The sequence below is a fragment of the Ammospiza caudacuta genome, chromosome 17, assembly GCF_027887145.1.
Source record: "Ammospiza caudacuta isolate bAmmCau1 chromosome 17, bAmmCau1.pri, whole genome shotgun sequence".
Taxonomy (NCBI): Eukaryota; Metazoa; Chordata; class Aves; order Passeriformes; family Passerellidae; genus Ammospiza; species Ammospiza caudacuta.
Genome location: NC_080609.1, coordinates 2715772 through 2738852, shown reverse-complemented (window position 1 = coordinate 2738852; position 23081 = coordinate 2715772). Strand labels below are relative to the sequence as shown.

The window sequence follows — 23081 nt, the reverse complement described above, 5'->3', positions numbered from 1 at the left end:
CTGTCCCCATCCCCGTGCCCGGCCCGTGTCCCTCCCGTGTCCCCGGTGTCCCGGCGGAAGGCGCCCGGCCGTGCTGCCCTCCCCTTCCGGCGGCCATGGAGCCGGCCATGGACCCGGGCTGGGATCCGGGCGAGCCGGGCGAGCCGAGCTGGGCCCGTCCCGGGGCGGCGCTGGGCGGCCGGGGGCTGCTGGCTCTGGCGGCGGCCAGCGGGGCGGCCGTGTGGGCAACCTGGGCCGTGCTGCTGATGCCCGGCTTCCGCCGCGTCCCGCTGCGCCTGCAGGTACCGGCACCCCGAGCCCCTGACCCCTGTGCCCGCAGGTACCGGCACCCCGATACCCTGACCCCTGTGCCTGCCGGTACCGGCACCCCGATACCCTGACCCCTGTGCCTGCCGGTACCGGCACCCCGAACCCCTGTGCCTGCAGGTACCGGCACCCCGATACCCTGACCCCTGTGCCTGCAGGTACCGGCACCCCGATACCCTGACCCCTGTGCCTGCAGGTACCGGCACCCCGATACCCTGACCCTCTGTGCCTGCAGGTACCGGCACCCTGATCCCCCTGTGCCTGCCGGTACCGGCACCCCGATACCCTAACCCCTGTGCCTGCAGGTACCGGCACCCCGAACCCCTGTGCCTGCAGGTACTGGCACCCTGATCCCCTGACCCCCTGTGCCTGCAGGTACCGGCACCCGAACCCCTGTGCCTGCCGGTACCGGCACCCCAATCCCCCTGTGCCTGCCGGTACCGGCACCCCGATCCCCTGACCCCTGTGCCTGCAGGTACCGGCACCCCGATCCCCGATCCCCTGACCCCTGTGCCTGCAGGTACCGGCACCCTGATCCCGAGGCCTGTCCCCCTGACCCGCTGTGCCTGCCGGTACCGGCACCCCGAACCCCTGTGCCTGCAGGTACTGGCACCCTGATCCCCTGACCCCCTGTGCCCGCAGGTACCGGCACCCCGAACCCCTGTGCCTGCAGGTACCGGCACCCCGATACCCTGACCCCTGTGCCTGCAGGTACCGGCACCCGAACCCCTGTGCCTGCAGGTACCGGCACCCTGATCCCCTGACCCCCTGTGCCTGCAGGTACCGGCACCCCGAACCCCTGTGCCTGCAGGTACCGGCACCCTGATCCCCTGACCCCCTGTGCCTGCAGGTACCGGCACCCGAACCCCTGTGCCTGCCGGTACCGGCACCCCAATCCCCCTGTGCCTGCCGGTACCGGCACCCCGATCCCCTGACCCCTGTGCCTGCAGGTACCGGCACCCCGATCCCCGATCCCCTGACCCCTGTGCCTGCAGGTACCGGCACCCTGATCCCGAGGCCTGTCCCCCTGACCCGCTGTGCCTGCCGGTACCGGCACCCCAAACCCCCAGGACACCGATCCCGGCCCCCCTGAGCCGCTGTGCCCCCGCAGGTGCCGTACCAGCCCTCCAGCCCCCGGCAGGTGGCCAACACCCTGGCGCTGCTGCGGGGCCGTGCCGGCAAGACCGTCGATCTGGGATCCGGAGATGGACGGCTTGTAAGGGTTCTGAGGGAAATTGGGGTGTCCGGGGTGGGCAAAGGGCAGGGAGGGTGGAGGGGACACCCACACCCTGCTGCTGCTGGGTTTGTGCCTGGCTTCTGGGTGGCAAGGACCATCTCCGGTGGTCCCAGAGCGTCCTCGATGGTCTTAGACAGCTGTAGGTGGTTCTAGATTGTCCTGGATGTCTCTAGGTGTCACTAGACTGTCCTAGATGGTCCTAGGCTGTCCTAGGTGGTCCTAAACTGTCCTAGGTGGTCCTAGACTGTCCTTGGTGGCCCTAGACTGTCTTAAATATTCCTAGACTGTCCTTGGTAGTCCTTGGTGACCCAGCATGGTCCTAGGTGGCTCTAGACAGCCCCAGGTGGTTCTAGGCAGCCCTAGCTGGTCCAGGGTGGCTCTAGATGGCCATAGGTGGTCTTTGGCAGCCCCAAAAGATGCATGCAGGGAGCAGGGTGGCAGTGAGGGCTCTGGGTGGTGCTGAGCTCCAAGGTCACCCTGCCTGTGAACCTGCAGGATGGGGTGGGTGCAGCTAGGCAGCCAAATCCTGCCCTCCCAAATCCTGCCCCACACTCAGCACTGAGCTGCTTTGGCTTTCAGCCCTCCCTCTCTCCCTCTCTCCTGTGCAGGTGCTCGAGGCTTACAAGGAGGGGCTGAGGCCAGCCCTGGGCTATGAACTCAACCCCTGGCTACTGTGCCTGGCCAACTACCGTGCCTGGAGGGCTGGCTACCACGGCAAGATCTCCTTCCTGAAGAGGGATCTGTGGAAGGTAACAGCATCCCGAGGGTCTGGGTGTGCTCAGGGCAGGGCCAGAGCTCTGTTTGCATCTCCAGGATGGATTTGCTGATGGCTGCTTGCTCCTTCCCCATCCCACACTGCTCCTGGGAGGTGGAAATCCGTCCTCCTTTCCAGGGAATGCCAGCTGGGAGGTGGAAATCCGTCCTCCTTTCCAGGGAATGCCAGCTGGGGCAGCAGCCCGTGGCCAGTTCTGCTGCTTGGAGCAGCTCTGAGGAGAGGTCTGGGTGCTGCTGACAGACTCACCTGCAGGCATGAGCTTCTCAGGCTGCCATGAGGTATTTGCAGCCTGACCAGAGAGAATCCATCAGGGAATGTGGGTCTGGGATGGTGCTGCAGGCAGGTGTTTCCCAAGACGTGCTGCTTTCACACCCCCACTTCCCCATCCCACATCTTTTGTGGCATCTTTGATCCCTGCAAGGTTCCAAAGATCACCCACAGGGTTTGGACGCTCAAGCAGCTGTTCCTGCTCTGCCTGCTGCTCGTTATTGCCCTTTTCCTTCTGTTTTAAGGTGAATCTCTCTGACTGCCACAACGTGATTGTGTTCCTGGCCCCCAGCGTGGTGAGTCAGCCCCTCACACCCTGAGCTCTTCTGGGCCAGCTCCCGGGGGCTTCTTGGGAAACAGAGGTGAAATGAGGGTGGAATGGGTGGAATAAGGGGTGGAATAAGGCCAGGTGGGAATCCCTGTGGCTGAGTGGTTTGGTGCTGCGCAGCATTTGGATTTATGGAATCATGGAGGTTGGAAAATCCCTCTGGGTTGAAGTCCTGCAGTTCCTCCAGCACTGAGCCATGTCCCCAAGTGCCACATCCATGTTAAAGCCCTGCAGGGATGGTGACCCCACCACTGCCCTGGGCAGCTGTGCCAGTGCCTGACCACCATTTCAGGGAAGAAATTTTCCCAATATCCAACCTGAACCTCCACTGGTGCCACTTGAGGCCGTTCCTCTTGTCCTGTTGCTCCAAGTCCCAGCCTTAGCCCGGGCCAGTACCAGCCCTCTGCTTTGAAGGGTAGATGTCCCAGAGGGTCCCTGGTGGGTCTGTCACTGTGTGACCGTGTCCTAATGCTGCCTCCTGTCCCTGGCTGTGTCTCTCTCCCCAGAAGCCTCCCTTGGCCACCAAGCTCCTGGCAGAACTGCCCGACGACGCGCGGGTGGTGGCCGGCCGCTACCCCTTCCCCTCCTGGAGCCCCAGCTGCACCCTGGGCCAGGGCCTGGACCAGGTCTGGGCCTATGACATCAAGGAGGTGCGGAGGGAAGTGCAGGGCAGGGCCCAGCAAAGCCAGGTCTGAGCCCAGCCTCGTTAAGCCTAGTTTAACAACAGCCTCCTTAAGCCTGGCATTAAGGGTCAGTGCCACTCCAGCCCTTGGCTCAGCTCAGGACGGAAGTGCTTGGCCAGCATTTCTCCTGGGGACTTGCAGGGTGGCAGATCTTCATTTTTCCAGAGTGTGAGCAAAGCAAGAGAGGAGAAAATCACACCTGGAAATCCTGGGGTTAACGCAGGATTTAAGGGGTGAAACTCCAGTGCCTCTTTTTAGATGATTGCTGCTTTATTTCAATTGAAGTTTTAAAAATAAAGTTTTGATTGATTGTTCCTCTGAGGTTTTTGCTTTGTCTTTGAGAGTTGGAGCAGCTGCTGCTCCTGGCTCTGCTCTGCCATCCTTTCCAGCTCACCTGCATGCAGGATCAGTTTGGTCCTGCTCATCAGTCTAATATTCCATTTTCCACTCAAGCACAGGGGAAAATGGGGTTTTCCCACCACAGAGTCGTGGAATGGGCTGGGTTGTAAGGGATCTTGAAGGGACCTTGAAGCTGCTCTTGTTCCTCCCCATGCCATGGCAGGGGCACCTCCCACTGTCCCAGGCTGCTCCAGGCCCTGCCCAGCCTGGCCTTGGGCACTGCCAGGGATGCAGGGGCAGCCACAGCTGCTCTGGGCAGCCTTTCCCCACCCTCCCAGTAAAAGAGCAGCTCATCCCTTTGTCCAGGCCCAGGACAAATCGTGGTCTGAGCCAGCCTGGCTGTGTCTCACAGGTGAGGGGAGCAAGGCAGGAGCAGCCCTTGGTCCAGGTCCAGGTCTCATCCAGGGGAAATATTCCAGCAGGAGGAGGAAGCTGTCCCTGCAGCCCAGCAGTGCAGAGCTGCCTGGGATCCCTCCCTGTGTCCCAGGGGTGCTCAGGGAGGAGCAGAATTCCTGCAGGGCACAGCCCAGCTGCCGCTGTCTGGTCTCATTTCAGTCCTGTGAATTCAGAGCAGAAACACCCACGAGGTTTCTCTGGCTGTTCCCACTCCCAGCCTGAGCAGGATCCGTGCCTGGCACTGCATGGGGCACAGACCTTCCCTGCAGTGGGCTGTTCCCAAGGCTGGGGCTGCTCTGGCTCCTGGCTGGCACTGCTGGCACCGGGCACTGGGGGCACCTCGCTGCCCTCTGCCTTCCTCAGGCACAGGATCTCCTGCTTGTACCTGCAGTGGAACTGCCACTGTCACCACGGGCAGCATGGAAGTGCCACTGTCACCACGGGCAGTGTGGAAGTGCCACTGCCACCACAAACAGCATGGAAGTGCCACTGTCACCATGAGCAGTGTGGAAGTGCCACTGCCACGACACATATGGAAACCCAGGACACCACAGGGAATATTTCTCTGTCTGCTCTGGGGTGCCCTGACCCCCAGGGCAGCACTGACTGTGACCCTCATTCATGGAGAAAGTTTCCTAAATTCAAGATAGACGAGAATCCACAAAAGTGTGAAATAGATTATAGAGAGTAGTGCAGGTGTGTCGCTTGGTGAGAAATTGAGGTTTTGGGATTTTTGGTATCTTCTGGATGGAAGCAAGATGGAGGGCACAGGGTGTTGTCCTGAGCTTCTTCTTCCTTCTTCTCCTTGGGTTTGGGTGGCATTTTGTAATTGGGCAGAAAAGTCCCCATTGCAGCTCTTTGGGATCAGTTATTGGGTTAAAAGGGAAAATAATCCAGGTCTCAGTTCTTAATTGGATAGTTCAGTCTTAAAAGACCTTGTACCAAGAGATTGTTGGCCATTTTGTGCCTTCTAATGAGAAGCTGCTGGACTCACAGCAGTGAGACTGTTTTACTGATAAGAAATAATAAATACCTGAGTCTGAACATGAATTACTGTCTCAAGTGCCTTCAATCCAGACCCAGTGAAACCCATAACTGGTACCCCCACACACTCACAGTCCCTGGGCAATGAGCCATGCCAGGAGCTGAGCCTGGCACACAGATCCCACAGCCTTTCCCAAGGAAAGGGCATTCATGGGCTGTGCCAGGCAAGGGCAGAGCCTGACCCAGCCCAGGGCAGGAGCAGGGGGATCGTGCCCTGCCACACCTGCCCTGCTGGTCCTCTCCCTCCCTACTGCTCTCCCTGCTCCAGGGCAGGATGAGCCAGGGAAGGGGAACACAGATCAGGGGCAGGACTGAGGTTAGAACCTGGGAATAAAAGAACTCTTAAGGTTTTAGGCTTTAGATTCAGCTTTGGGTTTTAGGTTCCTGTGAAGGTTGCAAGGAAACCTTTAGAGTGCCTTCCAGTGCTTAAAGGGGCTCCAAGAGAGTGGGAGAGGGACTTTGGACAATGGCATAAAGTGACAGGACACAGGGAATGGCTCCCACTGCCAGAGGGCAGGGCTGGATGGGATATTGGGAATGAGGAATTGTTCCCTGTGAGGGTGGGCAGGCCCTGGCACAGGGTGCCCAGAGCAGCTGTGGCTGCCCCTGGATCCCTGGCAGTGCCCAAGGCCAGGCTGGGCAGGGCTGGGAGCAGCCTGGGACAGTGGGAGGTGTCCCTGCCATGGCAGGGGTGGCACTGCATGAACATTTGTGTCCCTTCCAACCCTTTCCATGATTGTGATTCCTCCCAAGGATGGGTGAGCTCACAGGGCAGGACACCTGTGGTGTGTGGGGCGTGTCTGTCCTGCTGCCCTGTGCCACAAGAGGTGGTGGCAGCTGCCTGCACAGCTGCAGGAGCAGTGGGACATGGGCAGTGCTGTGGCAGGGCCAGCAGTGGGCACGGGGCCAGCACTGGCACAAGCCTGGAGAGGGCTGTCCCCACTGTCACCTGGCCAGGTGCTGGTCGATGTATCCCTGCAGCTCCAGCACCTGCTCCTCTGCCACCACAGCCCGGGTCAGCAGCTGGCTCCTCTGCTGCTCCAGCTCCTCCTGCAGGGCACACAACATGGAGAAAATGTGGTAAAAAAGAGATCTGTGCCATGGCAGTGATGTTGCTCTGCCCCTCTTTGCTGTGTGAGTCCGACCCTCCGACCACTTCCCCACCACTCCAACATCTCTGCCATGACACCTCCCTTCTTTTGGACACAGAGGTAGGCCCCATGCAGTTGTGGAGCTTTACACTCCCAAGAAACAAGCTTTACACCCCCAAGGAATAAGCTTTACACCCCCAAGGAATGGTGGAGCACTCCCTCAGGTTGCTGTGCACAGGGAAAGGCAGCACATGGAAGGGAATATCCAGGACATGGAAGGGAATATCCCTGCAGCCAGCAGGAATCGGCCTGGGAAGCTGATTTAGATTCAGCCTAGACTTGAACCAGGTCAAATAGACTCAAAGAATGGTGGAATTGTGTAGGAATTCACGAGGATCCAGGTGTTAACCTGGCACTGCCAAGGCCATCACTGACCCATGTCCCAAGTGCCACATCCACATGTCCTATAAATCCCTCCAGGGATGGTGACCCCATCACTGCCCTGGGCAGCTGTGCCAGTGCCTGACCACCCTTCCCATGAAGGAATTTTCCCAATATCCATCCTAAACCTCCCCTGGCACTCAAGGCCGTTCCCTCTCCTCCTGTCCCTGTTCCCTGGGAGCAGAGCCCAACCCTTACCCGGCTGTCCCCTCCTGTCAGGAGCTGTGCAGAGCCACAGGGTCCCCCCTGAGCCTCCTTTTCTCCAGGCTGAGCCCCTTCCCAGCTCCCTCAGCCCCTCCTGGTGCTCCAGCCCCTTCCCAGCTCTGTTCCCTCCCCTGGACCCCCTCCAGCCCCTCCAGGTCCTTCCTGTCATGAGTGGCCCAGAACTGACCCCAGGACTGGAATTGTCCCAGCAGTGCCAGCACAGGGCAGCAATCAGCCCCAGTTTATTGCAGAGATGCCAAAATGTTGTTCTGAAACATGGGCAGGAGTGACAAGGGGCTGCTCTCCTTGCCTTAGGAGCAGGGACAGTAAATTAGCCTGGAGACAGCACCAGCTGGGAGGGCTGAGGCCACAGCAAGGCTGCATGGAGAGTGATCCCAGGGAATGGGCACGGCCCTGGCACTGCCAGGGCTCCAGGAGGGTTTGGACACTGCTCCAGGGGTGCCCAGGGTGGGATTGTTGGGGTGTCTGTGGAGGGGCTGGGCTGGATGGTCCCTGCGGGTCCCTTCCCTTCCCACTCAGGATTTCTGTGACTCCATGGAAGTTTCCCCCTCAGGCTGGAGCAGCCCCAGGGCAGGGCTGAGGCAGCACATCCCTGCCTGTGGGTGAGAGATCAGCCTGGCTGTTCCAGCCTTTACCTGGGTGTTGAGTGTGAATTCCCGGAGCTTCCTCCTGATCTCTGCCCAGCCCTCCTCATCCAGCTGCCTGAGAGGGAAGAGCTCACATGGATCATGCCCAGACACCAAATCCAGCCCCTGCAGAGACCACACAGCTCCACACAGCTCACACAGCTCCACACAGATCAAATATACAGATATATAAATCTCTATGTGTCTCCATGAATGCAGACATACATACACATACACACACACACATAAATGCATAAACTCACATCTACATCTACAGCCATACATACAAATTCACCATTTTAGGTATATGAGCAGTTTTCAGTTATTTGCATGTTATTAATAAAGGCACTAGTTACATATTTAGAAAATCTGTTGAGTGGAAATATTGTTCTGACATAGATGTGGCTGATGTTACCATTTTCTGTAGATGCCATTTTAATATTTGGGAGTATTTTTCCTTTTTTTTTTTTTTTTTTTTTTTTTTTTTTTTTTTTTTTGTAAAAAAGATATGGGGAAAGAGAGAAGAGAAATGCAGCCAGGAAATTAGGATTAAAAGGCGGCTGCGTCCTCCAAAAATTAGAGAGATCCCAGGGAATGCCCCATGGCCTCTCCCTTTATTCAAATAAAGCTAAAAAAGGACTCCTATGGCTCCTGTTTGGACATAAACCTCTGGAGTTTGTGGATTAATTTTCCCAACAGCAGCCTCCAAGCCCAGCCTGGGCTCTGCAAAGGTGAGAGGCTGTGGGAACTGGGGCTGGGGGAACACCAGAATTCCCAGGATTAGGGCTATGGGAACACTGGGGCTCCCGTCTCCAGCTGGAGGAGCCAGGTAACAGCACACTGTGGGAATCCACAAAATCAGAGGGTTTGGGGAAGCTGCAAAAGACAGGCCTCAGAGACAGCAGGACTGTGATTGGAGCTGAGCAGCAGCCATGAGATTGGTCAGCAGAAAAATTATGTAAAAAGTAGAAAAGCAAGGACAAACAGAACAATGGTCTGTGTATTAATGCTTGTCCAGCATAACCCCCTAAGCTGCAGAAAAGTTTATCTAGCAAGATATTAGAAAGTTTTAAGCTTAATAATGGAGCCCTGTGTATTGTGTTTTAAGGCTCCCAAGCAGGTATTGTATCCAAAATAAGCAAGCAGTGTTTTAACTGTGCTTATGGTGATTCTGTGTGCTTCTGCTTTGTGTGATTGGCCAAAAAACCTTTAAAGTGAGTTGTAACATTGAGTTCTTTGTCTGCTGCCTGGGATGTGAACTGCTGGCATCTTCCCATCGTCATAGCCATGGAATGAGAGTGATGGTGGAAAATCAAAAGGCTCAAGGCTCATTGGTGATTTGTACACATTTCTGTAATGTGCAATACACACAAATTAACCCAGCAGAATTTGGAGTGTGTGGGGTCTCATGGCAGCTTAAAAAAAACCCCCAAATGATGAAATGCATCACTGAAATTCAAGTTCTGGACCTTGCATGCCCTGCTCCTGTGGTGCCTGCCCAAATTGCTGCATTTCCTCACGGACACTGCTATTTTCAGTGTGGAACACATGGCAGAGCCTGGTTGGGGCTCAAGACACCCCTCCAGAGCCCAGGGGCTCTAGCACTCACCCACTCCTCAGTGCTGGCATCCAGCTAATGGAATATCTGACATGTTTTCTAGGTGACCATGTCTTTTAAAGGGCTGGAAACCCCAGCTCAGGTTTCTCTCATGCTTTGTTCCACCCCTCCACAGCTATAACTGGTTGAGTTTTAGCAGGATAATGGAGCAGGGGAAGAGACACATCAAAATTTAGGAATTTCAGGGTTTATTGGGATGCCAGGGAGGTGTCAGCACAGTGGCACCAAAGGATTCCAGCCCAACTCCTGCACTGGGAAGGAGGAAAAATAGAACCATCCCAAATTGGTGGTGTCTCACAGGCCTTTCTCAGGTTGTGATCCACCAAAACACTTGGGCATGTGCTTAACTTGGGCTTTCAAAGAGGTCAGTGGGGCTAAAAACACGATTAAATCAAATATGTGCTTAAGAGCTTTCTTGGATCCAGGCCCAGTGACCAAGTCCCTTCCTGCAGGAGAGGGGACAGCTGCCTCCTCTTCCCACACAGCTCCAGCAGCTCCTTTCCCTGCCTATGGCTGCCTCCAGCCAGGCAATCAGGATCCCTCAACCCACACATCCATGGGAATTTGGAATGTCAAAAATCCCAAGGCAGAAGCAGCACTTACTGCTCCGGAGGCGCTGCGAGGGCAGAGGCTCCTTTCGGGCTTTTCTGGAGGCAAAGGAAGAGCAGAATTCCTGTGAACATGAACCCATTGCAATCCCAGATCCTGCCATCATCAAGTCCTTAAAGCCCACCCAGTGCCACCCCTGCCATGGCAGGGACACCTCCCACTGTCCCAGGCTGCTCCCAGCCCTGCCCAGCCTGGCCTTGGGCACTGCCAGGGATCCAGGGGCAGCCACAGCTGCTCTGGGCACCCTGTGCCAGGGCCTGCCCACCCTCACAGGGAACAATTCCTCATTCCCAATATCCCATCCTACCCTGCCAGGGAACAATTCCTTCCTAACATCCAACCTAAATCTCTCCTCTGTTAGTTAAATCCATTCCCTTTGTCCTGTCACTGTCTGCACACGCAAAATGACATTATCCCTCTTTTCTGTGCCCTTGGAAGTGGCACAAGGCATCCCAGCACTCCCACAGCTGCCAGTGCCAGGGCAAGGAAACCAGGGGTTGTACAGTCTGAAGGTTTCAGGTCTCCCCTCCTCTGAATTTCTAAATAAATGCATCCTGTGCAAATCAAGGCCCACATTTGCCCAGGGGGAGGACATTTCCCCATCCCTGGCAGTGTCCAAGGCCAGGCTGAACAGGTCCTGGATCCACCTGGGATGGTGGAAAGGTGTCCCTGCCATGGCAATGGTGGTGTCACTGTCATATTTCCTGAAAAATCCTCATTACCCAGGATTTTCTCCTGGGAAGCTGAGAAGCCTCAACTTCTCCTGTGTTTACTACTCTAAAATGTAGTCTAAAGATTGTTTATCCAACATGTGAATTCTTTTAATTAATGACAAATCACAGCCAGCTATGTCAAAGCTCTGAAGAGTCACGAGCTTTTATTATCATTCTTATTAAACCTCCTGTCTGGATTTTTCTCTATTTTTTAGTATAGTTTCAGTAATAATATAATATAATATAATATAATATAATATAATATAATATAATATAATATAATATAATATAATATAATATAATATAATATATGCTAATAAATACTGTATGTATTTTATATATAGTATATATTACTATATACTATGCTAATATATATATTTCAGTATTAGTATAATGCTAGTTATTAAATACTATATATATATTAAAAATGTATATAAATAGATATTTATTATATATTTATATAATGTATTGTACATAATTTTATATAATTTATATATAAAGATATATTTACATATAAATTATATATAAATCTATAATATGATATATATCAATACATTATATGCATATATATTAGTAGATGTATAATACAGTATATATTAGTATATAATTATATATAATATATAATTATATTAGTATTCTTTGTTATAATATAATAACATAAAATAATAAATCAACCTTCAAAAAATATAGAATCAAATTCTCATCTCTCACCTCATCCTGAAAATCCCTGCAAATACCATAAATAGCAATCCTGACTGTGGCATTGATCCCCCCTTTGTGGAGTCACAACACAGGGTGGAAGAAGATGAGTTTTAAGGCCCCTTCCAACCCAACCCATTGCATGACTCCGTGATTCTGTCACATGGAGGTGACTGCTGTGTCCCCTGCCTGTGGCCCAGGCACAGCAAACCCTCAGGGAGAGCGTGGATGTGGCACTTGGGGACATGGTTGAGTGGTGGCCTTGGCAGTGCTGGAGGAACTGTCACAGACATCTTTTATGGAAAATCCTTTCTTTAGGATTTTTCCTCCTGAGAAGCTGGGAGGCCTCAGGAAAAAATGTAAACAATGATTATCTGCTGCTGTGGAATGCAACAGGTGCATCTGTGATTGGTCTCATGTGGTTGTTTCTGATTAATGGCCAATCACAGTCAGCTGGCTCAGACAGAGAGTCCAAGCCACAAACGTTTGTTATCATTCTTTCTTATTCTATTCTTAGCCGGCTTTCTGAGGAAATATTTTCTTCTATTCTTTTAGTATAGTTTTAATGTAATATATATAATAAAATAATAAACCAGCCTTCTGAAACATGGAGTCAGATCCTCATCTCTTGCCTCAGCCTGAGACCCCTGTGAACACCGTCACAGGGAACAGTTGGCCTTGGTGATCTCAGAGGGCTTTTCCAACCTAACCAATGCTACAAAAGCCCTGAGAGGGGTTTTCCAACCTAACCAATGCTACAAATGCCCTAAGGAGAGGGCTCGTGGCACTGTTCCCAGCTCCCTCCCTACCTGCTGCAGCTCCTGCAGCTGCAGCTCCAGCCATGCCTTGTGCTGGCGCAGGCGGTTCAGCTCCCGGGAGCTGTTTGGCAGCAGCTCAGGGTCAGTGATGGTCAGGTGGAGCTCGGCAGGGCCACAGTCCATGGCAGTGCTGCCCAGGGCGCGGATCTGCTCCCGCTGCAGCCTGAAACAGCACAGGGTCACTGTCTGTCCCTCGGGGTGACACCACCAGAGCTCTGCTGCTCCCGGGGGCGCCACTCACTGGGACCCGCTGGCTCTGGCCACCTGCAAAGGGAAAGTGGGAGAGTTTCCGAGGGGAGCTTGTCCCAGAGCTATTTGTGGCTTTTCTACCACGGGTATTTCTGCTGCTTCCCACAGCCCAAGCTGCCGAGAGCGCTGCGAGCGCCGCAGGGACGGGCTGGGAGGTGGAGCTATTTGTGGTACCTCTGCCTTTCCACACCATCCGCCGTGGGCTCAATCTCTCACCCTGCGTTGGGAGTGGGAGGAACATATGTGCAAAGCAGTTCCACGGGGTCCAGAGCACCCTGACGTGCAGCTGGAGGCAGCTTGGTGCTGGATTGCCAGGAGCAGGGGGATCAATGTGCATTCAGGAGCAGGGGGATCAATGTGCATTCCAGATTGCCAGGAGCAGGGGGATAAATGTGCATTCAGGAGCAGGGGGATCAATGGGCATTCAGGAGCAGGGGGATCAATGTGCATTCCAGATTGCCAGGAACAGGGGGATAAATGTGCATTCGGGAGCAGGGGGATAAATGTGCGTTCAGGAACAGGGGGGATAAATGTGCATTCCAGATTGCCAGGAGCAGGGGCATCAATGTGCATCCCAGACCCTCTGCTCCAGCTGGGAGCCATGCCTGCCTCCTCCCAGGGCAGGATTGGCTGCTGGGGGGTTTTTCCAGCTGGCCCTGAGGAGGAGGAGGAGCTGCTGGGGTTTACCCATAGGCAATGAGCAGGTTCTCGTGTTTCTTGGCCAGCTCCTTCAGGCGTTTCTTGTAGCCCCGGGCTGCCCGGGCCAGCTGCTCCTCACGGCGCCTGTAGGAGGCCTGGATGTCCCTGAGCATGCTGTCCACAAAGCTCTGCATGGCAGCGTGGCCACCTGGGGCTTTGCTGTGTCCTGGCACGCTGCTGGGTTTGCTGTCCATGTAGTTCTGTAAATGCACAGAGAGGGAAATCCAGGGGGAATGGCTTCCCACTGGGTTAGAGGGGACATGGGAATTGGGAATTGTTCCCTGTGAGGGTGGGCAGGCCCTGGCACAGGGTGCCCAGAGCAGCTGTGGCTGCCCGTGGATCCCTGGCAGTGCCCAAGGCGAGGCTTGGAACAACCTAGGTTAGTGGGAGGTGTCCCTGCCCATGGCAAGGGAGATGGGCTTTAGGGTCCCTTCCAACCCAACCCTTGGACAGGGCTTGGAGTCACATTCTCTAGTGGAAGGTGTCCCTGCCCATGGCAAGGATGGAACTGGATGGCCTTTAAAGTCCCTTCCAACCCATTCCATGGTTCTATGGCAGCTCCCTTATGCAGATTTCCTGGATTGTCAGTGGGCTTCTGCTGGGACTTTTCTTGGTCAGATTACAGGGATTTAAAATACATTTCCTTATGTATTTACTCTAATTTATTGGCTGCAGCCTACAAGAGGAGGGTGCCAGTATGGAGATGCCTGAGGAAACAGCTGGGGCTGTGTCAGGGGAGGTTTAGGTTGGATCTCAGGAAAGGTTCTTTCCCCAGAGGGTGCTGGCACTGCCCAGGCTCCCCAGGGAATGGGCACAGCCCCGGGGCTGCCAGAGCTCCAGGAGAGCTTGGACAGGGATGCCCAGGTGGGATTGTTGGGGTGTCTGGGCAGGGCTGGGAGTTGGAATACACGATCCTTGTCAATCCCTCCCCACTGAGGATGGCTCTGTGCCCCTCCCGGGGGTACCCACAGCCAGGTCCCCCAGGCACTGTGCCAGCCGGCACCGATACTCCTCGTTCAGCTCCTTCAGCTGCAGCTGCAGCCGCGCGTTCTCTGCCTCCACCTCGCGCAGCCGGGCCGAGAGCAGCACCTGGCACAGACACAGAAACCCTGCTGAGACACTCCTAAGGGCTGAGGGCCTTCATTCCCAGGTATCTGCCTTCACTAGAGCTGGGAAGCTCCCGGGTTTTCAGAGGAACCCACTGGAAATATTTAGAATCCCCATTCCCCTGCCACTTTCTGTCATTTGCCACCCCGCACCCCGGTGATGCCACCAACTCTTTATGGAAAACCAGCGAGCAAAATTCCTCCCACCGGCTCTGCAGGCAGCGCTTCCACCACGTGCAGGGGGAACCTGCACGGGAGGAGCTGGGTGTGCCAAGCTCCCTGCAGAGGGAGAGGAGCTGGGGGGCCGGGAGTGGGGCACCCCAGCCTGGAGGATGCTGTGGGGCTGCATCCCTGCTCACCGCTGAGTGCTCTGCCCGCACGGCCCCGGCCGCTCCCTTCGCCTCCTGCAGCTCCTGCCCCAGCGCCAGCCTGCACACGCAGCGGGAGAATGGGTTATTGAACTGCCCTAACTCATTCTCTGTGAAAAATGCATGTATTTTATGGTTGGCTTTTCGCAAATAGTCAAATGAATATTGTATGTGTTGTGTTAGAAAGTGATGCTGGGTTAATTCTCTTTAGTACCGTGGTAAATATAGTTTTGGGTTATAAAAATTGTTAAAATAGAAATTGTGCTATGTAGGGTACTTTTTTAAAGAAAGGACTCGCAGTGAGAGAGCAGCCACAGGACACCTGAATCTTTCAGAGAAAGAGAATTTATTGCCTTCTTATCAGAAGAAATGAACTTCTTCCTGCCTCAAAGGCGCTGTTAGGATTCAGAGGAAGAAGTTGATGATGACCAGACAGAATCCTGTATTTAAATGAAATTTAAGCATCATGTATGAGGTGTATGAATATGCAACAGGCTGTTATTTATAAGGGTTAATACTCTGTTAATGTGTGTCCTTTTTCAGGCTTATGCTGTCCAGAAAGAGGTACCTGGACATCCATAACTCTTTGTATTTATTGTCTCATATTATCCTAATTCAATTTGTCCAAATTATTATTACTCTAATTGTGTTACTATTTTTTAAACATTTTATTACTATTAAACTTTTAAAATTCTAAAAACAAGTGATTGACATTTTTCATATTCTCCATCCCATCCCAAGGCCAGGCTGGATGGAGCTTGGAACAACCCTGGATAGTGGAAGGTGTCCCTGTCCATGGCAAGGCAGATGGGGTTTAGGGTCCCTTCCAACCCAACCCTTTCTGGGGTTCTGTGATTCTCCATAGGTCCAACACAGGCAGCTTTGGGAAGAAAATCACTTTGGAATGACAGAAATCTCCCAGCAGCAGCTGCCAGCCTCCAAATGTGCATAAACCAGTGCCACAAAACCTCTCCCCAGTGAGGATGAACACCCTGCACAGTTCAGAGGGTCGGGTCCTGCAGCATTCCTGATGGGGCAGTGTCACAGACATCTTTTATGGAAAATCCTTTCCTTAGGATTTTTCCTCCTGAGAAGCTGAGAGGCCTCAGGGACAAAATGTAAACAATGATTATCTGCTGCTGTGGAATGCAACAGGTGCATCTGGGATTGGTCTCATGTTGGATGTTTCTAACTAATGGCCAATCACAATGAGCTGGCTTGGACACAGAGCTGAGCCACAAACCTTTGTTATCATTCTTTCCTATTCAATTCTTAGCCAGCCTTCTGATGAAACCTCTTCTTCTATTCTTTTAGTATAATTTTAATGTAATATATATCATAAAATAATAAATCAGCCTTCTGAAACATGGAGTCAGATCCTCATCTCTTCCCTCATCCAAGAACCCCTGTGAACACCGTCACAGGGCAGCCTTTCCTGGGACATCAACCCCATTCCAAGGTGATGGAAAAGCCCCTCTGTGGGCAAGGGCTGGGCTACATTAATCTCTGGGATGTCACACATTTGCTGTGTGTCACAGAGAGTGGATTTTCAAGGTGTCCCTGGACACCACCAACTTCCATCTGACAGCTCTGAAGAGCTTTGAAACCATCAGGTTTTCCTTCCAGGCCTCATTCCTTCCCTGTTCCCCCAAAGGCAGGCTGCCTCCCCTCCTGCTGCATGGGTCACATCCAGTCCCACAGACACCTGGCCAAGCACAGGGACACTCACACTCGCTCCTCCAGCTTCTGCTGCTGCTCCTCCTGCCTTTTCTTCAGCTTTTCCAGCTCTGCTTTTATGTGATCCTGGTTTCCAGGCAACTGAGGGACAAACGCAGAGGAAGATGAGGCAGAAGGCTGAGTGAAGAGAGGACAAAGTGAGGAGAACCTTGACTGAGCCCTTGTCCAGCCGGGCAGTGCCATGCTGGGGGAGGGCCTGGTGGGGCTGGGAGGGGCAGGAATGGAGTTTGCTGCCAGCCAGGGCACGTGCAGGGGCACATGTGTGGCTCTCACGTTGAGAGGCAGATTCCAGCAGGAGCTGGTGGAGGAGCCCAGGCTGGTTCTGCAAGGGCTGCAGATGGGGAGGAGGCAGGGACCATCTCTGTGCGCTCAGTTTTGGGAGCTTCATCACCCCCAGATTTCTCAAGTGTGAAAAAGAAGAGGAAAAATTTCTCCTCTGCATTTGGTGGCTTCTAAGCTGCTGCCTGTGTTCCCCTGCCAGGGCACGGACCCAGGGAATCACCTCTGCCCTTCCCAGCTCTGCCTGCACATCTGCAGCTATTCCTGTCTCGTTTTGTAACCGCAGGGTTTAAAAAAAGGATTTAAAATGAATCAAGGCATCAGCTGATCCACAAAACTCAAGTTAGCAGCAGGAGGTGCCAGCCAGGGTTGGAATCCATCCCCCTCTGCTTCCCAGGATCCTGCAGCAGACCCCTGCACACACTCACGTTTCTTTCCAGCTCCTGCTGCTCGTGCTCAGGGGCAGCTGCATCCTTGGGCTGCTTTGGGGAGAGAGAAGAAGGGGCCTGGTGGATCCCTGTTCTCTGAGGGGCTGCTGGAAGGGCAGAGAGTCCCTCACCTTGCCCCTGTGAGCAGAACGGGGCTGTCCTGCTGCTCTGCCTCTTCCCAGCCCCGGGGAGGAGGGATGGGCCAGGCCAGGGGGGAGGCTGCTCTCCTTGGCCAGGCTGAGCAGCTCCTGGGTCAGCTCCTCATTCCTCAGCACCTGCAAGGTCAAACAAGAAGGAGAGAACTTCTGAAATCCCCCTCTGGTCAGCACATCCCTGCTGCTCCTGGTGGGTGCCCCAGGCAGGCACCCCCTCCCCAAATCAAGGTTGAATTTTGGTTCTGTCTCCTATGTCCAAAGTGATTTTCTGCTTCCCGTGGAAATGCACTCCAGGCAGCAGGGTTATTCCCATGGAGTGTTATCCCTCTGCACATCCCACACTCAAGTCCAGACCCCTGAGCCAGCCCTGGCACAGCTCTGCCACCACCTCTGCAGCCTCCAGCTCCCTCCTCACCCCCACCCTGCATCCTCCATTCAGCTTCCCAACCCTTCAGGAATGTCCTTCCCCATGGAGCAGCTTTGAGCAGTGCTGGGCTCCACAGCACAAGGAGAAGTGTCAAGTCTTCTCCATCCATCCATCCATCCATGGATCCATCCATCTGTGGATCAATCCATCCATGGATCCATCCATCCATCATCCATCATCCCTGCAGATGACACATTCCCTGTTGGATGGGATTTCTCCCCAGCCCACAGCCAGTGTGGGCAGTGTTTCAGAGCAGTGCTGCTGCTGTGGAGTGACACATTTCCAGAAGATAAAGAGGACGTGAACGAGGAAAGCTCCGTTCCAGGTGATCTGGAGGGAACACTGGGGGAATTCATGTCTCCCGGGAGGGTTTCTGTGTAGATAACAAAGCTCTGATGGGGTTTATGGCTGGGGACAAGCTTGAGTAATTGTTACCATGGCAGTGAATCGGAGGATGGGAGGCAGAGGTCATCTGAGTCATGCGTGGAGAGAATAGCTTATCAAAAGATAGCGCGGGGCGGGCTGGGGGAGAGCGGGGAGAAAGGAGCTGACAAAGAGGTGAGATATACAGCTGTGAGACCTGACAGCTCGGCACGGACAGCTCCGCTTGTTCCCGGCTCCCTGCGATCCATCTGCAGCTGTCACCCTGACAGTTTGATCGCAGGGGTCACAGGGACCGGTTTAGCCAAAATAAAAAGGGGCAGCGCCCGGTTAGGGTTGGGCTCCGCTGCCTTTCCCGAGCTCCCGAGCCCTGCGCGGCTCCAGGGAAAACCCAGAGCGCGTTTGGGTCCCCTCGGGGGCTGCGCCGAGCCCGGGGCACAAAAGGAGAAGGAAACGGGGAGCGAGGGAAGGTCAGAGCCTTGAAAAGGAAGAATTTACAGCGAGTGAGGAACAGGCCCCGAGTGCCTGCCCGGCATCTCCGGGAGCCCTTCCCGGGCCGATCCCGCGGGATCCCCGCACAAAGGAGCCGCCACAAGCCCGGGCTGCGGCTGCTCCCGGCCCCGGGGCCGTCAATGCGCTCCGAGCCGCTCCTGCGCCCAGCAGCCATGACAACATATTGGCAAGGTCACAAGTAGCACTTGTAATTGGGAATGTGTAAAGGGCTCATTGTCTGCCCCAGAGGAGCGCCGGGGAAGGGGAGGGGGCAGAACCGCAGGCTGCTGTTCCCGTTTCCTTTGGGAAAGTCCGCACTGGGAAAATAATGAGCAAGAGGCCCATGTCCCGACAAGTGCCAGGCTGCCAAGCTGGAGCCTCGCTGGCTTCAGGCGGGGATTTTTGGGAGTGGGAGCCAAGGAACTGGAGTAAACTCCTTGGCACATGGAGGACATCCAAGGAATTCACCTCTGGCTTCTGGCCCTGCTTCAGCACTCTGAGCAACCTGCTCTGGGGAAGGTTTCCCGTGGCAGGCGTCGCAGACAACTTTTATGGAAAATCCTTTCCTTGGGATTTTTCCTCCTGAGAAGCTGAGAGGCCTCAGGATCAAAATGTAAACAATGATTACCTGCTGCTGTGGAATGCAACAGGTGCATCTGTGATTGGCCTCATGTGGTTGCTTGTAATTAATGGTCAATCACAGTCAGCTGGCTCGGACACAGAGCCCGAACCACAAAGCTTTGTTATCATTCTTTCTTTTCTATTCTTAGCCAGCCTTCTGATTCTATTCTTTTAGTACAGTTTTAACCTAATATATATAATAAAATAATAAATCAAGCCTTCTGAAACATGGAGTCAGATCCTCATCTCTTCCCTCATCCTAACAACCCTGTGAACACCGTCAGGGGCTGGAATCAGGTAGGTTTAAATTCCTTCCACCCCAAAGCATTCCTTGACTCTACGGTTCCTCAGGATGCTCTCTGGCACAGAACTGAATCCACGTGCTTTCACCTCTGTGCCACCCCGGGATCCATGTGAAAATCGTGTGCTATTGCCTCCAGCCCGCTAAACCCATCATTTAGAGATGTCAGCTGCCTGGAAAGGCCGGTTTTGACAAACACATTGCACCCCCTTGGGGACGAGAGGCAGCCGAGAGCGCTGATGGCTGAGCCGCTCCTCCCTGCGCTGCAGCGGGATCGCGGGCTGGGATCCCCCCCTGCAGGAGCTGAGCTGTGAGAAATCCCCGATTCCCAGCTCCTGGGAGACAAACGCCGTCTGCCCAAGGGTGATCAGTGCCTTGCTCTGCCACAGCCCATGCGGACACTGGAGCAGGGCAGCATTCCTGCTGCACATCCAGCCCAGCGCATGGAAAACCAGGTCACTGAGCTGCGGCAGCAGCGCCGCTGGGGGAGGGAGGGAGCAGCATCGTGTCCCTCATTCCATCCATTCAAAAACAGCAGAAGCGGCAGGGGGGAGAGGAGGGGACAGAGGAAGGGCTATTGAAGTAGCCACAAAAATACGCAAATCTGGGTCCAAAACCTCCGGTTAATCCTTGCTGAGCGAGTAGGCAGCGGGAAGGTGTCTGTCCCTTAAGGAACCGTCAGGAACTGGCTTGAATTCGGGGTTTTTATAAACTTTCCGACCTGAAAGCTGCCAGGCCCCTTCCCGCCGGCCGCAATGAGAGCGGCTCCAATCCGTTCACGTGCGGGCTGCGCAAGCCAAGCAGAAAAAAGGGAAACAAAGGGGGCTGGCAGCGCCGGGGGAGCGGCCCCGCAGCCCCGCCGTGACCCCCGGGCAGCGCCGGGGAACGGGAGGGAGGGACGGAGGGATGTGCCGGGGGGACGGGACGGGCGGGGCAGCGATGCCCTATCCCAGGTCCTGTCTTCATCCCTGTCCCCATCCCTGTCCCCAGCCGGTCCTCATCCCTGTCCCCAGCTCTGTCCTCATCCCTGTCCCTATTCCTGTTCCCATCCCTGTCCCTATTCCTGCTCCCATCCCTGTCCCCATCCCTGTCCCCAGCCCTGTCCCAGCCCTGTCCCCATCTCTGCACCCAGTCCTGTCCTCAACTCTGTTCCCAGCCCTGTCCCCATCCCTATCCCCAGCCTGTCCCAGCCCTGTCTCTATTCCTGTCCCCAGCCCTGTCCCCAGCCCTTTCCTCATCCCTGTCCCCATCTCTGTCCCCAGCCCTGTCTCTATTCCTGTCCCCATCCCTCTCCCTGTTCCTCTCCCCAGCCCTGTCCCCGTTACCAGGGCAGGTCTGCAGGCCCTGTGAAGAGGAGCTGTGTCACATCAAACCCAGGGACAATCCCCAGCCCAGGCTGTGCCGTGTCACAGCTCAGAGCCTGGACATGTCCTGGGTGTGCTGGGACCCTGAGCCCCTCTGGGCTGGGCTGAGCCCCCCAGGCAGCAGGAGGGGGGATTGTGCTCCTCTGTCCCCTCAGATGAGACTCCACCTGCAGAGCTGCCCCAGCCCTGGGGAACAACAGCAGCAGGACCTGGAGCTGCTGGAGAGAGTCCAGGGGAACCCATCCCTGATGCCCCAAGGGCTCGAGCCCCTCTGGAGCCAGGCTGGCAGAGCTGGGGGTGCTCACCTGGAGAGGAGAAGCTCCAGGGACACCTCAGAGCCCCTGCCAGGGCCTAAAGGGGCTCCAGGAGAGCTGGAGAGGGACTGGGGACAAGGGATGGAGGGACAGGACACAGGGAATGGCTCCCACTGCCAGAGGGCAGGGATGGATGGGATATTGGGAATGAGGAATTGTTCCCTGTGAGGGTGGGCAGGCCCTGGCACAGGGTGCCCAGAGCAGCTGTGGCTGCCCCTGGATCCCTGGCAGTGCCCAAGGCCAGGCTGGGACAGTGGAAGGTGTCCCTGCCATGGCAGGGGGTGGCACTGGGTGGTTCTTGTGGACTTGGTGACATTTAAGAGATCCCTCAACAAGAACCTTGGTACAATTGCATGCGAAGCCTCTCTAGACCTGAGCTGTGATGGGGCTGCACAAATGAAAGCCAAGCAAAGCCCCTGCAGCCAGGGAAGGTGAGGTGGAGCTGGAACTGTGGGATAACCCCTGGGATGAGCTCTGGGATGATCCCTGCAGCCTCCTCACCTCCTTGTCCAGCTCCCTGCCCAGGGCCAGGTAGTTGCTCTTGAGGATGATGAACTCCTGCCCCAGCTCCTGCCGGCTGCTCTCCAGGCTCTGCAGGCGCTCCCGCAGGGAATCCCGCTCCTCCCGCAGGGAATCCCGGCCCTGCTCCAGCTCCTGCACCCGCCTCTCCAGCTCCTGCATCTGCGCAGGGACAGCAGGGTCAGGGCAGCACCGCCAGCCCCAAACCAGAGCGGATTTCACGGGAATTCCTCGGGATCTGGGGGATTCAGCTCCCTCTCAAGCCAGGAGGAGATGGCAGCAGGGCACAGGGGTGTGCTGGGAGCTGCAGCGCTGGGGAAGGGGCTGCAGGGCTGGAAGGGGCTGTTCCCAAAGAGGTACCATGGTTTTCAGCTGGAAGTTCTCTGTCTCATAACGCTCCTTCATCCTGTTTGTCTCGATCTGGAGATCCACCAGGTCTTTGGAAATCTGAGGGACACAAAGGCAGTGAAGGTCATGGATGGGTTCTGAGACCAGTGAAGGCCATGGATGGATGTCTGAGCACAACACAGCTCCCCCAGAAGGAGGAATTTTCAGATTTCCCTCTGTGGATCCAGTGGCCATCACAGCTCGGTTCCCTCCGACTCCCAAAGTTTTACCTTCAGTTTTTCCTCCTCACTCAGGACCATCCTGACTGGGAAGTCCACGCTGGAGCCAGGCAGTTCCTCCATCTCCTCCTGTGGGTCTCCAGGCTGCTGCCCCTCCTGGTTCCTGTCCTCCAGCTGCACCTGGGGGCACAGAGCAGCTCCAGCTGGGCCCTGCTCTCCCCCTGCCCATCCCAGCCCTGCCCATCCAGCTTTTCAGAGCCTGACAGATCCCAACCCTGCACATCCAGCTTTTCAGAGCCTGACAGATCCCATCCCTGCACATCCAGCTTTTCAGAGCCTGACAGATCCCATCCCTGCACATCCAGCTTTCCAGGGCCTGACAGATCCCATCCCTGCACATCCAGCTTTTCAGAGCCTGGACATATCCCAGCCAGGCTTCCAGCAGCCATTTCTCCCCTGTGCTGAGGATTTCCTTGGCAGAGTGCTGGTTCCATGGGCTGGGAAGGGGCTGCAGACGTTCACAGCTGGATTTTTGGGCAGCAGGGTGCTCTGTCAGGATACTCACACTCTCATTCTCTGCAGTAATTCCAGGATCCATGTGCTCAGAGGCCAGGGCTCTGCTCAGGGCTGGGCAGGCAGCGACTGAGGAGCCCAGGAAGGATCTCCAAGGGATTTCTCCAAGGAGGTTCAGCACTGTTGCTACCAACTCTGGTTACCAGAGGCTTCCACCTGCATTTTAAGGTGGCTCCAAACCTTCCAGCCACCCTGGGTATTGGAATTCAGGACATCCCTCTGGCTGC

General features: G+C 55.2%; 2 protein-coding genes across 2 annotated transcripts; one reads left to right on the top strand and one right to left on the bottom strand.

The window, feature by feature from the left end:
- The first annotated feature begins 48 nt into the window (after nucleotides 1–48).
- Nucleotides 49–3910, top strand: ANTKMT (adenine nucleotide translocase lysine methyltransferase). Its single transcript, XM_058816135.1, has 5 exons — nucleotides 49–281; nucleotides 1418–1522; nucleotides 2152–2292; nucleotides 2831–2881; nucleotides 3420–3910. The coding sequence occupies exons 1-5, from the start codon at nucleotides 96–98 to the stop codon at nucleotides 3606–3608; spliced, it is 672 nt and encodes a 223-aa protein (XP_058672118.1). The 5' UTR covers nucleotides 49–95; the 3' UTR covers nucleotides 3609–3910.
- Nucleotides 3620–22879, bottom strand: CCDC78 (coiled-coil domain containing 78). The gene is made up of 15 exons (XM_058816284.1): nucleotides 22847–22879; nucleotides 22333–22461; nucleotides 22076–22162; nucleotides 21698–21877; nucleotides 17273–17416; nucleotides 17142–17192; nucleotides 16427–16515; nucleotides 14689–14758; nucleotides 14193–14312; nucleotides 13212–13423; nucleotides 12273–12438; nucleotides 7828–7944; nucleotides 6385–6485; nucleotides 4650–4776; nucleotides 3620–3625 (listed from the first exon to the last, which is right to left on the bottom strand). Exons 1-15 carry the CDS (start codon nucleotides 22877–22879, stop codon nucleotides 3620–3622), a joined length of 1632 nt encoding a protein of 543 aa, XP_058672267.1.
- Between the last annotated feature and the right edge of the window lie 202 nt (nucleotides 22880–23081).

Excerpts from the sequence above, each read along its gene's own strand:
- CCDC78 (XM_058816284.1), bottom strand. The coding sequence starts at position 22,879 with ATGGATCCTGGAATTACTGCAGAGAATGAGAGT. Across the intron at positions 14,759-16,426 it reads CAGAAGCTGGAGGAGCGAGT|GCTGGCGCTGGGGCAGGAGC; the intron begins GTGAGTGTCCCT and ends CTGCGTGTGCAG. Across the intron at positions 6,486-7,827 it reads AATTCACACTCAACACCCAG|GAGGAGCTGGAGCAGCAGAG; the intron begins GTAAAGGCTGGA and ends TGTGCCCTGCAG.
- ANTKMT (XM_058816135.1), top strand. The coding sequence starts at position 96 with ATGGAGCCGGCCATGGACCCGGGCTGGGATCCGGGCGAGCCGGGCGAG. Across the intron at positions 1,523-2,151 it reads GATCCGGAGATGGACGGCTT|GTGCTCGAGGCTTACAAGGA; the intron begins GTAAGGGTTCTG and ends TCTCCTGTGCAG. Across the intron at positions 2,293-2,830 it reads TGAAGAGGGATCTGTGGAAG|GTGAATCTCTCTGACTGCCA; the intron begins GTAACAGCATCC and ends TTCTGTTTTAAG.